The sequence below is a fragment of the Hakea prostrata genome, chromosome 2 (genome assembly GCF_041222555.1).
Source record: "Hakea prostrata isolate BN-2017 chromosome 2, UWA_Hpros_2, whole genome shotgun sequence".
NCBI classification, from domain to species: Eukaryota; Viridiplantae; Streptophyta; class Magnoliopsida; order Proteales; family Proteaceae; genus Hakea; species Hakea prostrata.
The window spans coordinates 67,787,422-67,801,847 of NC_142601.1; the positions used below are offsets into that span (position 1 = coordinate 67,787,422).

General features: G+C 39.0%; 2 protein-coding genes across 3 annotated transcripts; one reads left to right on the plus strand and one right to left on the minus strand.

Moving 5' to 3' along the window:
* Positions 1-362: 362 nt before the first annotated feature.
* Positions 363-8,389, minus strand: LOC149025928 (hydroxyproline O-galactosyltransferase GALT2-like). Of its 2 annotated transcripts, none has more exons than XM_089146137.1 (7): positions 6,407-8,389; positions 4,740-4,972; positions 3,951-4,241; positions 2,394-2,522; positions 2,078-2,251; positions 1,209-1,316; positions 363-1,125 (listed from the first exon to the last, which is right to left on the minus strand). In XM_089146137.1, the coding sequence occupies exons 1-7, from the start codon at positions 7,308-7,310 to the stop codon at positions 922-924; spliced, it is 2,043 nt and encodes a 680-aa protein (XP_089002263.1). In that variant the 5' UTR covers positions 7,311-8,389; the 3' UTR covers positions 363-921. The 2 variants fall into 2 exon arrangements, with proteins under 2 accessions (XP_089002263.1, XP_089002264.1); XM_089146138.1 differs by having other exon boundaries at positions 1,066-1,150.
* Positions 8,390-9,857: 1,468 nt separating this feature from the next.
* On the plus strand, positions 9,858-12,786 carry LOC149025929 (uncharacterized). The gene is made up of 2 exons (XM_089146139.1): positions 9,858-10,613; positions 11,726-12,786. The coding sequence occupies exon 2, from the start codon at positions 11,797-11,799 to the stop codon at positions 12,619-12,621; it is 825 nt and encodes a 274-aa protein (XP_089002265.1). The 5' UTR covers positions 9,858-10,613; positions 11,726-11,796; the 3' UTR covers positions 12,622-12,786.
* Positions 12,787-14,426: the final 1,640 nt, after the last annotated feature.

Genomic DNA, 14,426 nt, shown 5'->3' on the forward strand with positions numbered 1-14,426 from the left:
CCTTCGAAGTAGATCCTAAACGGGATGCTCGGGTGTGACTCGGGCTGAGCCATCAGAGCTTATGATTTATTCTAATGGTGCAACTCGGGCTGAGCTGGAGTGTTGCTAGTTCAAATTTAGCCAAATTTTTCATTGGCCAGTGGGATCGATTGCACACTCATCAGTTTAGAAATTCCCTTGCAATTCCCTCTGGGGCGTTCACATCGCTCGGTTTTTCCCCTCTTATCTCTTGCTGCAGGAACACTTCAATAGTGAGAGGAACACCAGGTTTAGCTTGGTTCACACTATTGAAGATGCTAATGATCTGTTCAAGCTTGATGGTTACAGTCTGATACATTCGACAGACCAGATAATTGTGATATCTCAAATATCAACAAGTTTATCTGCATTCTATAGGTTGTTGATATGAAAGATCTGCTATATTACATTCAAACATCTTAACTGTGATACGGAATCAGAAACTTCACTGTTTTCTTTGTCAGGATAAAAGAGTGATAACGCATTAAGCTGGGCATTGTTCCTGTTTGCAAAATACGATTATACTGAAATGGGTGAAACATCAGTCTCATATAAACAACACAGCGCTCAAAAATGGAATGACATCTTGAGGGTTCTCACTAGTCACTTATACATTTATACATTTATACAGTTAAACTATCTCAAGAATATCTCAATGGCACTCTAAAGAAAGGTGATGAGGGCCAAAAAAAGTTATCCGAAGTGATCTGAATGTAAAAATATCTGAGGAAGAACCACTAAATACAGTGCTCTTTTCCAACAAATGAAAGATTCTCAATGGCATCTCTAAAGAAAGGAGATGAGGGCCAAAAAAAATATCCGAAGTGATCTGAATGTAAAAATATCTGAGGAAGAACCAATCGTGCTAACGGAGCCTCCACCAATCGTAGCCACTCATTGTCATCAATAGTTACAACAGTTGGCCCGACCTCTGGATAATTTATCCCACAAACAGATCATCTGTACGGGCGACTGGTAATGTGCAGTATAGTAATCCCGCAAACACCCATACTGACAAAATTTCCAGTTATGGGAATACTGGACGGTTCTGGTTCTGTTGAATTGCTCAACCCACAATCCCATGCTGACATCTTCCATCTTGAACAACTGAAAGTTAAAAGACAACAGGGATCTAATCTGAGAAAGTAACAACAATTGAAAAGTGAACAGAAACTCAAACAACAACTAACCCTTAAGCTTTGATTGGCACGTTGGGAGACTATAAATCTTGCAATATCACTTGAAATTATGTATCCAGGTCCATTGGCATAAGGAGGATAGACATTCTCAGGCCACTCCTGTAAAGATTAGTTAGTCAAGTAAGTATATCATGAAAATCCCCCCAAACACCTCTTTACTTGTATGAAAACCCCTCCCTAACAAGTTCTATAGTAGTAAATATTTTCGTGAAAATATCTCTTGGGGCCTCTCTATTTGTAGTAAAATCCCCAATCATAATTAACTTGTATTCTGTTTTCTTGGGAGGCGAGTGTCAGGAAAATCGAATTTCTTTCTTTTTTTCTTTGGTCGAATATCAAGAAGAGAAGCAATTTGGTAGAGTTCTTGAACACTCCAAACAATATAAAGCAGTGTTATTACTAATAATCAAATTAGATAGTGTATCAGATGCCTAATTTTCATTAAGGAAAAAGTTTACCCCACCATCCAGCATCATATGTATGGAATTTAATCTATGGAATGAGACCCAAACTCACCAAGAGCAAATATTTCTCCCAACGTTGACAAAATCCTTAACAATTATGTAAACCATTTTTTCCCCCTGAAGAAAGGGAGAATATTACTGCTGATGAATAGCACAAGCCACATCAGATTATTAGAATAATATAACCAAAGTAGAATATCCGACGAGCAGACTTCATGGTAAATGGGTCCTAACAAACCCAATCTCCTTTAAGCATTTTTTTTTTTTTGGGATAAGACAATCTCCTTTTAGCATCATTAATTAGGGATGGTGGCTTTTGAGAAAGAATGAAAAAGGCTAAAGCTTTCAGCAAATCTTTGCACCACAAAGATATTTAAATGAAAATACTAAACATACCCGGAAGGTAACTCCCCATTTACCATTTCTGAGAGGCCTATGGAAAAGGTTCAGATTGCCCATATAGAGGGACTTCTTGGGAGAGATGGCCTTAATTTCATTCAAGACAGCATCCATCCTAACAAAGGTATCATCATCACACTTCATGATGTATGCAGCAGTCAAGTTCTGAACCTGGAGGATCAGTTGAATTTGAGAAAAAAAGAGAAACTTAAAATGGGAGCCAAATAGAACTCAATGCATCGAATAACCATCAGCAGATTCAATTTTGAGAGAGGTGACTAAAAGGGTTAAATACACGAGACCGTTTACTCACCCCATACTCACAGATGGCAATAGTTTTAAGAACAACAAGTTCATACCGATCCATAAATGGCAAAATCACAATGTCACCGAAGTAAGCTGCTTCCTCCTTCAGCAATGCATTCACCTCCTTCCTTGGATTCTACAAGTTAATGAGTAGGAACACAATCAAATTTATTAAGGATTTACTAATAACAAAACAAGAAGCATGTGAGTGAATATCCATAGGTAGAGTTTCATTGTTGGCAATGTCATCTTCAACCTATATGGTAATCATCATGGTTCTGCAAATGACTTTTCCTTCAACTATTTCTGAAAAAGCAGAAGCAAGTTGAGCAAAAAAGAACTACAAAACCCAAGAAAACTGCTTGTCCCCATAAGGAAATACCATAATAAATGCCCTACAAATGGACCAGAAGGCCCCTCATATTGCTGGTCCATAACAATGCAAACCTAGTGATATCTGCCCTGAGTACAATCTTGATTCAACTGATGATGCATTTACATATTTGTGAAAATATCTAAATTCTTAACCCACATTCACTTGAATGATAATTGGCATATATGAGTGTCTGTGGAACAAGTTACAAATCCCCTACCCGCTTCTGTTCTCTATCTTCTCCTTCCCTAACAATCCAACCATGTCTGCTGCTATTTCTTATGTCAGCCACTATTGATGCTGGAGAGTCTTTACAGATTTGAATCCATTCCTCAACCAATAATAATTATAACTGCCATTTCATCACAACGACCTCAGCATCTCTGCAATTCCAGATCTGCCCAGGTGTTGCAGCAGACTTCAAACTTGAAATCTTTGCAACCAGCCCAAAGAATTGACCAAGGTTTGGGGGACAAAATCCCACCATCAAGGGCTTCCCCTGATCTCTTGTTTGAGGACCAGAATCAAACAACCAACAACCAGTAAGCCTTTGTCCCAACAACCAGAATCATTTCTGGCCAAACTTTCTACTTTGTGGTCTCCTGTATATCTCCTCCATTAGCCATCAGAATTGACCAAAATTTTAGGTGCAGCTTCTCTTCGATCTCATGTCCATTTGACCTGAATTTGGAGACATTTTATAGGCTGGTTTGGTAGATTACCTACACTTTCTAGTTCTACCTCTTGTATCAAATCTGGTCTTGTGGGTTCTGAGGGATAAGTAATCTGGATCTTGCATTAATAAGTCTCTACCAATAAGAAGTGTGAGGACTGTAACCATTTAAGGATGCTAAACAAGTAAACCACCATAATCCCTCCAAACCTTGAGAGTCAAATTTTCCCAAGCTTGGAATCATGTAGAGCTCCTCAGTTTTCGTAGTTACCCCGATTATTACGGAACCAACTTGTGCATTGGGATGTGTCTCCAAAGCAAACCCAACTGCCAACAATCTTGGAGTAAGCAACCACTAAAATCATGTTTCAAAGAATCTCTTTGTATAATCAATTCAGAGAATGGTTGGTTCACTGAACTAGCTGGGTTACAGACGAGATCAATGTATATATCTATTCTGTCAAAGACAGTTACGTAAGTATTGAATCTCTTAGAAAGATCATAAATAAAAAGCTTACCAGTGCAACAAAGAAACGAGCCACTATGTTTGAGGACTTGATTTCAGATGATTGCATCCAGGTTTTTCTAGTTGCCATGCGCTCTGCAAAGTGATTTGAAGCAGAAAGAATCCCAATAAAAATCTGTATGGGATTTTTGGGCAAAGGATGGGCCTTCCACTTTTCTGTCATCTCCAAGAATCGCTGGAGGGAGAAACTTGGATGAGATTTAGGAAGAGAAGTTGCAACCACTGAGTGCACATCCACATCACCTTTAATGGCTAATCCTGTTGCATCTTCAAGAGTAAACCCCTGAAGAAAGAGAATGCTTGATCATCAGAATAGTTATTTCAACTCCATTTCAGCAGAAGGAGGGCAGCTTCTGAAGAATAGAACCATCAACTTTCAAAACAATTGAACAAAAGTTCAGGAAGTTGATGTTTACATATTGGAGAAACAAATGACATAGAACACATAAGAAGGACAGGTGAAAGTACTAGGGAATGAAATGAAAGTATGTGCTCTGGCAAAACAACAGGAGGAAGACATCATCCTTAGTTGCACCATACATTAAGCACATCCATCAGTATCAGGACCCTGCATCTGATGGCTCTAGGTGAATATTCGCAGATTAAGCACATCATCCTCAGTAGCACAATTTGATCGATGAGAACATCTCACAAGCATGAAGGTGACACTTGATTGGACAACCGGAGGAAGGGGAAAAAAAAGGTGATTCCCATATTCTATCCCACCATTAACAGTATTTTTCATATAAAGTCATTCTAGATAACACAAAACATAACATACCATTCGATAAGGGAATGAAGATACATGACGGCCACCAACATTGATGTGATATCCATCAAAACCAGCTCTGATAGTCAGGATAAACATCCTGTCCTCCACAAATGGAAAAGGCCAGATGACTTCTGGCTTTTGTTTACGACCTATGAATCGCTTGAACCAAGAACCCGTCTTCGACTCTTTGGAATCCGCAATATCACTCCGCATCCATCTCTCACATCTCCCAAATCCATCAACTGTCCAACAGTAAGTTCCAGAAATATGAGTAAAACTCAAAACAAAATACGGCAGCAGCAAGATGGAAGCTCCATATCTGAAAAGGAGCAAAGTTTCACTGTTTTCAATTATACCATATGCCTGGTGCAATTATCATGATATGGATTAGTCAGAACCAATCAACCACAACGGAAGGTGGTGCACCAAAGAAAAGCATCACAAACCAGTCAAAACAGCAACCAACTAGTAATGCTGTAGAACCTTGGATCCTAAACCAAATAAAAAATCAACACCATGTTGTGGTAACCTCCCAGTCCAGATGATCAAGTAGGCAGTTCAAAGATCCAGATGACTCCAAATGAAAGAATTCATTTACCTCTTGCTGAAATGTTTAGCTTAAAAAAAATGAATTAAAAATAGCACGTTTTCAGTGATGTGCATCTATCTGTTGGCTTCAGAGACCATGTAGCCAGCATAATTGCATCATATATGTGTTTTACATTATCCACCAACATGTTATAGCCAATTAGAATATATAAGAATAGCTAACTTTTTACAAACATTTCTAGTTAAAAAGCTATATAAAAAAGATAGCCATATGCCACGAATGGAATTCAAAGAATATAACCCCAAACCCAGTGCAATTTTAAAAGGCAGTATCCTGATTATAGTAATATTTCTTAAACCATACAATGGCTCTTATGTATGTGAGTTGAGTAATTTTAATGGATCCAGATCCTCTACGTCCAGCTCTTTGTGTGTCCATCCGTCCATCCGCTGGACTGACAACATCTGGGCGCACAAAGAGCTGGACCGTCGGAGATTTTAAAGCATGTTATGGATCCAAAGGACCAGCTCTTTGTGCATCCAAATGTCATCCATCCAGTGGTTGGACACACAAAAAGCTGGACACGGAGGATCTGTGTGCAATTTTAACCATATCTTCTACATCTCAATAAAATTTCTTCTATCTGAATGCAGCTTATTTCTTGTCTAGAAATTACACAATAATCAAGTCATATTTCCTAACGCTTGTGCCTTTTAATTCATGAAAAGCATAAAACAAAATAACATTTAGCTTCAATTTACTAATCAAAACTCCAATTAAATTCCTTTCATCCTCTTGGTACTTGTTTGCAACCAAGGAGAATGATACATCTCTAGATATGGAGCAAATAACCTACTCCCTTATCCTCATTCTGGAAATATTTTGGAAGTCCTTCATATACAATAAAAGGTCCTGAGGTTTACTTCACACAGTGCATCCAAATATTCCAACCCACAGGATACTGTATTCCTTCATGGTATAAACCTCAATACCTAATTACCGAAAGAAGAAGAAAATAAAAGGTATAAACCTCAAATATTCTTGACCCCTTCTCTAGTACCATTACTTAGCCAACACTTTCAGCTAGAGAAAATATACACTGAAAACTAGTGGAATAAGAACTTACCCAACATATCATCATTGTTGCCTAATGAGAAACCATCACACCTCTGAGCCACACCCCATTGCATCCTATTGCATGTGTTGTGTTCAATGACTGGCCAATGACTCCAGTCTCCTTTCAACCGTGGGTTCAAATGCAGAATTTTTGGTGGAGCCTCCCCATCTGCTGCCTTGATCCCTTGCAATTCAACCGTAAACTGTGAGACCCATGCCATAGAATTCCCACGCCTCAATCTTGCATGCTTACGTACAATCTCCTGATGAGCAGCATGCGGTGTCCCCACCACTGTTATGGAAGAACCTGCTGCAAGACCGCAAGGAAGAAACATAGCATTGTCCCACTTCTCAAGTTCTTCCCTACCCAAAGATATAGATGAAGGACATAGCTCTGACTTCCCCTCAAGAACAAAACTCGGATTAGCTTCTTGGGGATCCATTTTTCCTACTTCTGCCCATGCTTTTTGGCCTAGAGTCCATGCCTCAGCAGCCATCCTATCCAGCAGAGAATGATCAATTGTCATATTCCTTCTTCTGAAAGCATCATATTTCATCCAACCATAGTTCAGCTGACGTTGCTTAACAGGTGGAGAATTGACAGCGGCATTTCGTATTGGTTCTTCATGAGGCATTAGTGGTGCATTCAGGTTCTCATTATCTTCCAAAATTCTATGAGAAGTATCATTGTAAGCAGAACTAAAGAAGGATTTGCTGATATTCCCACCTTCCTCACCCACTGTTGATCCATCCGGACCAACAAAATTGCCATCCTCACTGAACAAAGAAGCAACCTCTAGCAACTGAGGGAACTTGAAGGCTATAAAAAGCAAGTACACTACCAATATAGCCAGCAAAAAATGGAGCCATTTTAACCTCCTCCCACTATGAGAGTCGCTTCTGGCTTTCCTCATCCTGAGAAACCCTTCAGGAAACGGCAACACTGAAAAGAATATCCAGCAACCTAACTAGTAATCCTACAAAACTGGCATTTTTGCAACTCATAAACCATAATAGAACAAAAGCAGCCAATAAATTCCCAAAATAATATACACGACCAAACAAAACTTCTCACCAATGAACCAACGTAACTCCGGGGATAAGCGGAAATAAAAAAAATAAAAAAAAAAATCAAAGTTATAACAGATTTTATTCTGCTTCACCAATCAATGAGAAATGCGCTACTCTGCTTTAGAGCGCAACCCATCTTTTCAAGCGAACAAACTAATTCACAACTCAGTGGTTCATAAACCCAAGACGAACTTAGCAGCAATCCGCAGATTGGATGAAACCATGAAAAGGAACCCAATTATAAAGGAGAGCCCACAAGAAAAATCGTATAAGAAATTCAAACCCAACTAAAACATGGGTCACTCAACTTTCTTAAAAATCAAAGAACGAGTTACAAACCCATTAACGACCACTCACTAACGATCTACTTTCAGATAGAATCCGGAAAAATGAAACAGAAACTTAATCGAACGAAACCCTAATGAACAGAGCACAGGAGAAAGGAAGCACAGAAATGCCAAATGACTACAGAACTTTCAAATTTCAGCGGCAACCAGTCATATAACACTTGCATTTGCTTCAATAGCTAAAACGGATAAGAATCAAACATAACCGATAAGGAATTCCTTTGTCTTCTTCGTTCTCTGAAGTTTGCCATGGAAATTATTACTTCTCCAGAGTCAGAGACTCCCATTTGACCAAAAAGAAGAGGGAAATTGATATTTTCCTATGTTTCTTTCCATATGGAGTTTTTTCCTCGAAACTTCGGTAATGGTGAGTGCCGGCCATTAACACAATAATGACAACTTGATTTTAATCAATTAACAACATGACCGTTGATTTGAACTAAGAAAAAAAACACAACAACATGACCGTTGATTTGACCTTAATTTTCTTTACCAGTAAATTCTTGATTAGCTGGTGATGATACAAAATCCTGTTCGATCGTCAAGCTTGATTTCTGCCTCAACAGAAGCTCAACTACTTTTAGAATCCAAAGGAATTGCTTTCATGCCCATGCCCATGCCCATGCCCATGGGGTTTATATAGTTATGTTGGTAGAGCTCGATCAAAAGTCAAGTTGTAGATTAACTCGCCTAAGGTAAGAGTACCTTACCCCACTTGATAGTTTATCTCAAACGTGGTTGAAGGGTCGTTGGTAACTAGTAGCTTGATTACTTAAAACTTAAGGTTTCACTAAATAGCTTGATTACTTACAACTTACATTCTCATGGTGGTTGAACCGTCTATTCGGTCAGACCGGAGATCCTAATTAAATTGTCAGTCACTGGTTCTTCGGGATCGGTCCGACCACTAAGTACAGACCGACCATTAAGAGTTGGTTTCTCGGCTTAAACAGTGTATCTCATTAACATCTTGCAAACAAAGATGAAATTGAAAAGGAGGATCACAATCTTCATATCTTACTAAGAGATATTAATTCTTGTCAACTGACCATCCGAGGGTTGCTTAGTCAAAAATGATTGGCATCTCAACGATATATGCAATAGTCACCAACCTCCTTATATAAAGTTGATTTAAAAAAAAATATATATATATTTTCAACATTAATATGGACAAAGCTTCGCCTCTAGCTCAAAGAATATTTGAATTTTAACCTCTTACGTGGAAGCGGGGGGCGGGATTGAACAGGGGGGGGGCAAATGAGGGGCAAATGTGGGATCCACCGTGGTCCTATCGAATATATTATTATATTTTAATGTGGAGTTTACATTAAAAATTAGGTAAATTAATAGAAAATTTGTGAGTGTGAGAGAGAGAAAGGAATAATTTGAGAAACGGAGTGAATACCGATGTGGAGAAGATTTGGAAAATTTCAAATTTACAACACTTCAATATTTGAAATTTGCTAACTACTTCAATATTTTGTGAGACGTGAGAAAAAAAAAGAGAAAAAATAAGAATAAAAGAGGTGATTCATGAGAGAATAAATAGAAATGAAAATAGGAGAGAATATATAATGAGAAATTCATGGATCGTCAGTTAGTTTTTAATTAGAATTTAACCTTTTATTCCTTAAAACTAGGGATTTAATGATAACCATGAGATAAAGATTATGAATGACATTTGTACCCATCATCTTTATCTTAAATTTTTATTTTTTAAAGGGCCTAGTGGTATTTCACATTAAAGATAGAGAATAAGAAAAAAAAAGGATATTTACATTTTAAATGGGGGGGCCCGGCCCCCCGGCCGCGCGGGGTGATCTTTTACGAGCTGATCCACCCCCTCAAAGTACGTACATTTTAAAGCAAACAAAAATGTGATTATAGGGTACATTAAATCTACATCTAGGTAATGCATCTGGAAAGCCTTTACAGGGTACATACATAAACCTAGGTAATGGTAATGGATAAAAATTTTTATTTTTTATTTTTGGTAGAAGGTAATGGATAAAAATAACACATACCCTCAGGAAGCAGGGAAGGTGCACGTAATTCTCCCCTGTTTGTTCAGAAAATGTCGGATAGAGAAGCGTGGTTTGTCGGGAAATAGAATGCTGTTAACCCTAATTCGTCTGCATCAGTTAAACCTAGTTGATTGCCCAATGTGGGAGAAGGGCGGGATGAGAAGGCAAGCCAGGAAAGCCATTTCAGAGACGCATGCTCTGCCCTATGCAGAGAGAAAGATATCTTCATGGGGTTCTGGAGTAGCTACTCTTGATCGCAAATGGAATCTCTAGTTGTTCTGAATGGTTTCGTCGCCTCTTTCCTTGCTTCACGAGGGATTTCACCCTCGTGAAGGGAAACATGGTTTTGGCCATTACAGCTACTCCACCGCCGAAGCTCAATCCATTTCGCCACCGAAGGAAAGCTTGACACCGAGACTTCACTGCTCTCTCAAATTTCAAGAAAACTGAAAGAAACAATGAGTAACAGACGAGTCAGTTGAGTTGGGCGCTGGATCTTTTATTTTAATACCGTTGAGGACTTCTGTCGAACTATTCTTGTGTTCTCATTAGTTCACCTTACCTTCCATGGCGGGTTAGTCGCTGCCATAGTCTTGAACGGAAAACTTTCTCACGGAGTCACTTACGTCATCATTTTCATCGACTGCTCGTTCCTTGCTTCGTTTCTCTACTTATGGTGCCGTCTAAGCAGCGAGTCGTCCTCAGATTTGTTTGCCTCTGACTTCCTTCTTCTTGTGAGCTACTTCCACTGTCAAGTGAGCGAATCAACAGTGAGGTACAATATTTATGCCCTACCTACAAAGACAATGTTTCTTGTCTGTATTCATTTTGTGCGTTTGCTATTGTTTTGCTGATTGTATTGGCTATTGTGATTCTGGGTTGATACGTTGTCATCCATATCAATTTCACGAAAATGATGTCTGTTTGGTTGTTTCCCTTGATTATGTGGTGTGTTAGATCGATTACTTTGCAAGGCAATGCTTCATACCAGCTCGCTGGAGTCCGGTCCTATCATACTGGATATCTTACACCCCAAAAACTTTTTCCAAACATGTCACTACCCTTTCTTTCCCTTTCTTTCCGTTTCTTTTTGACCAAGGTCCCTCAACACTGTGGCGGAGACCATGGCTATCCGGTGAATGACAATATGGCGGGTTTTCTTCTGTGGGTTATCAGTTCTTGTGAGAATGACACCACTTATTCTTCTCTCAATCATCAATAGATATCTTTTTACCGGAAAAAAACTATGATTGTTTTGTTTTTCTTCTACTTGGATTAGGTCTTGATTGTGAATTTCGCCTACAGTTATAATTATTTGTTCCTGCCCCAAAACCTACCTCCCCCGGTGTAGTCAGACAAAACCCTGTGACTGATTTTTTGAATGATGGCTGGTGTAGTTACTATTTGTAATGTTTCAACAATTTCACTTGCAAGGTCAAACCATGTTTTCAAATCGAGCTATTTCATCTCCCATGTGTTTTTCTTTTGCAATAACCTTCTGGTTCACCGAATGTCTTCCTGTTCTTGGTTGGAGATTTCCAAACTGCATCAGTGTTTGAATTATTGTCTCCTAATCAATCATTGTGTAAAGCCCCAATGGTTTGTGTTTTGACGACAACGCTTCTTGAAAACTCAAGTTTTGCATTTCTGGATGTATTTCAAGCGCTTTAACAGAACCCCTTAAGACAACATTTTCGTTGGATCTAAATTGTTTTGTTATGTTTCGGGTTTCTTTTCTTCTCTTTTCTTTTCTTTTCTTTTCTTTTTTTGGGTTGCTTATTGGCTTCTTTGTGATATTGAATTTGGCTTGCGACTTTTTGTTTGTCACTTATTCGACATAATGTCTAAGGTACTAATAGATTTTCAATGTCATTCATCCATATATAGATTGTCCTTGGTAGAAAAAGCAGCTCTTGTTTGGGAAAGTAAAACACTTACAAGGGTGGCCAAGTGTCAAAATGTCCGTCAAAAGTGATGAGGAAGATGAATTTAGCCTCCTGAACATTTTACAAGGAGATCTGTTGGAAGTAGAAGAGAAGGATAGAGCAGCAGCGGTAGTTGGAGAAATTACATATGCAGAGGAGGATCCTCAACAGCCTTACTACCTTGGTTCAATAAATTCTAGTGTGATGATTAGGCAACTTCCATCTGAAGGAATCCCCTTCAAACTGTGGCCTGCAGCAAAATCTTTCGTTACCCTTCTGGACACTTGCCGACTTCAGCCCGATGCCAGCCCCCTCACTCTGATTTTCTCTGACATCTCCATTGCCCGTCAACAGAGCCCTCTCCGTATCCTCGAACTTGGCTCAGGTACTGGTTTGGTTGGAATTACTGCTGCTGCTACCCTCGGTGCAAATGTTACCCTCACTGATCTCCCTCATGTAGTCCCAAACCTCCAATTCAATGTTGATGCCAATCATAACATGTTGACCTTGCATGGCGGAAAAGTTAATGTGGCAGCACTTACCTGGGGAGAGGCCAAGGATATGGATTCAATACGCTGTGAGTTTGATCTCATATTGGCTTCAGATGTAGTCTACCATCACCATCTGTTTGATCCTCTTCTCAAGACTCTCCAATTCTACTTGAGAAGCAACACAATATTCTTGATGGCCCATTTGAAGAGGTGGAAGAAGAAGGATTCAGTCTTCTTCAGGAAGGCAAAAAAGCTATTTGACATTGACACGATACACTCGGATGAACCCTCCCCTGGCTCTCATATTGGTGTGGTTGTTTACCGTTTCAAATGTAAGTGTCAAGATGGAAGCAAGTCTCACAATTAGTGATTGTTCTGTGACCAAGGGTATAAAATTGTATATGAGTGAGATTTTCTGAAAATTTTGAAATGCTGATTCTGTTCCATGCAAAAAAATGGAGCTAGAATATAACTGTTTCCACCCCCACAGAAATTGAAATTGAAACTGAAACTTGAATCTTTGTTTTATGCATTCCTTTGGCTTTATTTGGAGCGGATGCAGTTTCTCATCTGAAGAAGCATCTCTCAACCTTGCTAGTGGTCCCTGAATGTCCCTGGTAGAACTTGTTATAAGCCATTCATCTTAGTAAACATCCTCCACTCTGCAATTGGGAATTGGAATTCAACTGCATTTTTTATTTTGCAGGCGCTACCTCTAATAAAGCAGTTAGCTGGGATACTGTCTTAATAAAGTCTTATAGGTTGCTTCCCTATATGGAGATAGGGCTACCAGCTTCTATCAATTGTAAATGTCTGGGAGCAACTTTATTGGAAACCTCTGTTTACAACAGAGAGGTTTCTGTCATTCTTTCCTTTTAACCTGTATTGCCTTTTATGCTTGTACGCCTCCTGTCTGGTTGTGAACAATCTCCTTAAAGAGATTAATCTAGAGTTATAGGATGAAGCATAGAACAAATCAACATGGGGAGGGATTCTGAATGGATGATTTATTAAGTATGATGAGTGTTTGAGGATTTCAGATAAAGAGATGAGCATTCTTGTTCTATCTTGAGAGGTACAAAGTTTTCTCAGGTACCAAGTCTGTTGGTTCGGGCTTTGAATGATGTGAATTTTTGTGCTCTTCCTGGGATGGGAGGAAGAAGAATTTGGGTAGTCTTATGATAGATTGAATAGTCCAAAGAATTGTGGCTGTCCTTTTTTATCAGTTTTTGGATATCAACTTGCAAGCTGGTTCAGAGTGACGCCATGAACCTTGTGTATAGGAGGAGAGAGTGATCAACCCTCCTTCCAACCCTGACCTTAGTCAGCCACCAGATCTTCTCCCTCAGAGTGGTGGTACCACCGGACAGCAATGTGGTCTCGATCTCTGCGCAGTTGAGTAGTAGTGGTGCGAAGACAATGTTGCATTGATTCTTGGTAGCATTATATCAACCAACACACCATAGAAATAAAGAAAAAGAAAAAAATTTCAGTGGTTTTATCTAGCTGGTTCTCATCCCTTTCATCTTCCGGATCAAATCCTGCACTACTTTTTGTTCAATAAAATTGTGATATTTGGGTCATTAAATTTTTTGAGAGTGGTTTTATCTAGCTGGTTTCGTGCCCTTCATCTTCCGGTTCAAATCCCGCACTACTTTTTGTTCAATAAAATTGTGATATTTGGGTCCTTTTTTAAGCCAGAGCCAGTGAGTTCGATTTTCTATTTTTCTTGTTCAGTTCGATTTTCTTTTCTTTTTCGTAGAAAGTTAATGGGCGAGGGGGTTATTTAACTTGGATTAGTATTATGTTCACTGACATATTTAAATACGATTAAAGGCTTAAAGCCCAATTTTTTTCCTTCAAATTCTGTGGAAAGAGATCATTTAAGGAGACAAAACCAACAGAAATTATTAAAGTATTGGTAAGCTTTGAAAGATAAGGACCTCCAATGAATTTCTTTCCAATCTAGCGCGTCAATCCTCAGTAAGCAGCCTTAATTTTGTTGCTACTCGCTGACTTAGGAACCCCACAAGAGTAGAGTAGTAATCAAGGCAAAATTGGATTAACAGGTTCTTCAACAGCAGATGGGTTAGGTGAGGAGGGTGCTCACCCTAAGGAACCCAAGTTCCAATCAAGGCTTGAAAACCCAGAATTAAAGAAGAATCATTCCAT

What these genes read in the sequence shown, in the direction of transcription:
- LOC149025929 (XM_089146139.1), top strand. Translation starts at nt 11,797, where the DNA reads ATGTCCGTCAAAAGTGATGAGGAAGATGAATTTAGCCTCCTGAACATT.
- LOC149025928 (XM_089146137.1), bottom strand. Translation starts at nt 7,310, where the DNA reads ATGAGGAAAGCCAGAAGCGACTCTCATAGTGGGAGGAGGTTAAAATGG. An exon ending in CTCGTTTCTTTGTTGCACTG is followed by an intron (nt 2,523 to 3,950) that starts GTAAGCTTTTTA and finishes ATTAACTTGTAG; the next exon opens with AATCCAAGGAAGGAGGTGAA. An exon ending in TTGCCATCTGTGAGTATGGG is followed by an intron (nt 2,252 to 2,393) that starts GTGAGTAAACGG and finishes CTGATCCTCCAG; the next exon opens with GTTCAGAACTTGACTGCTGC.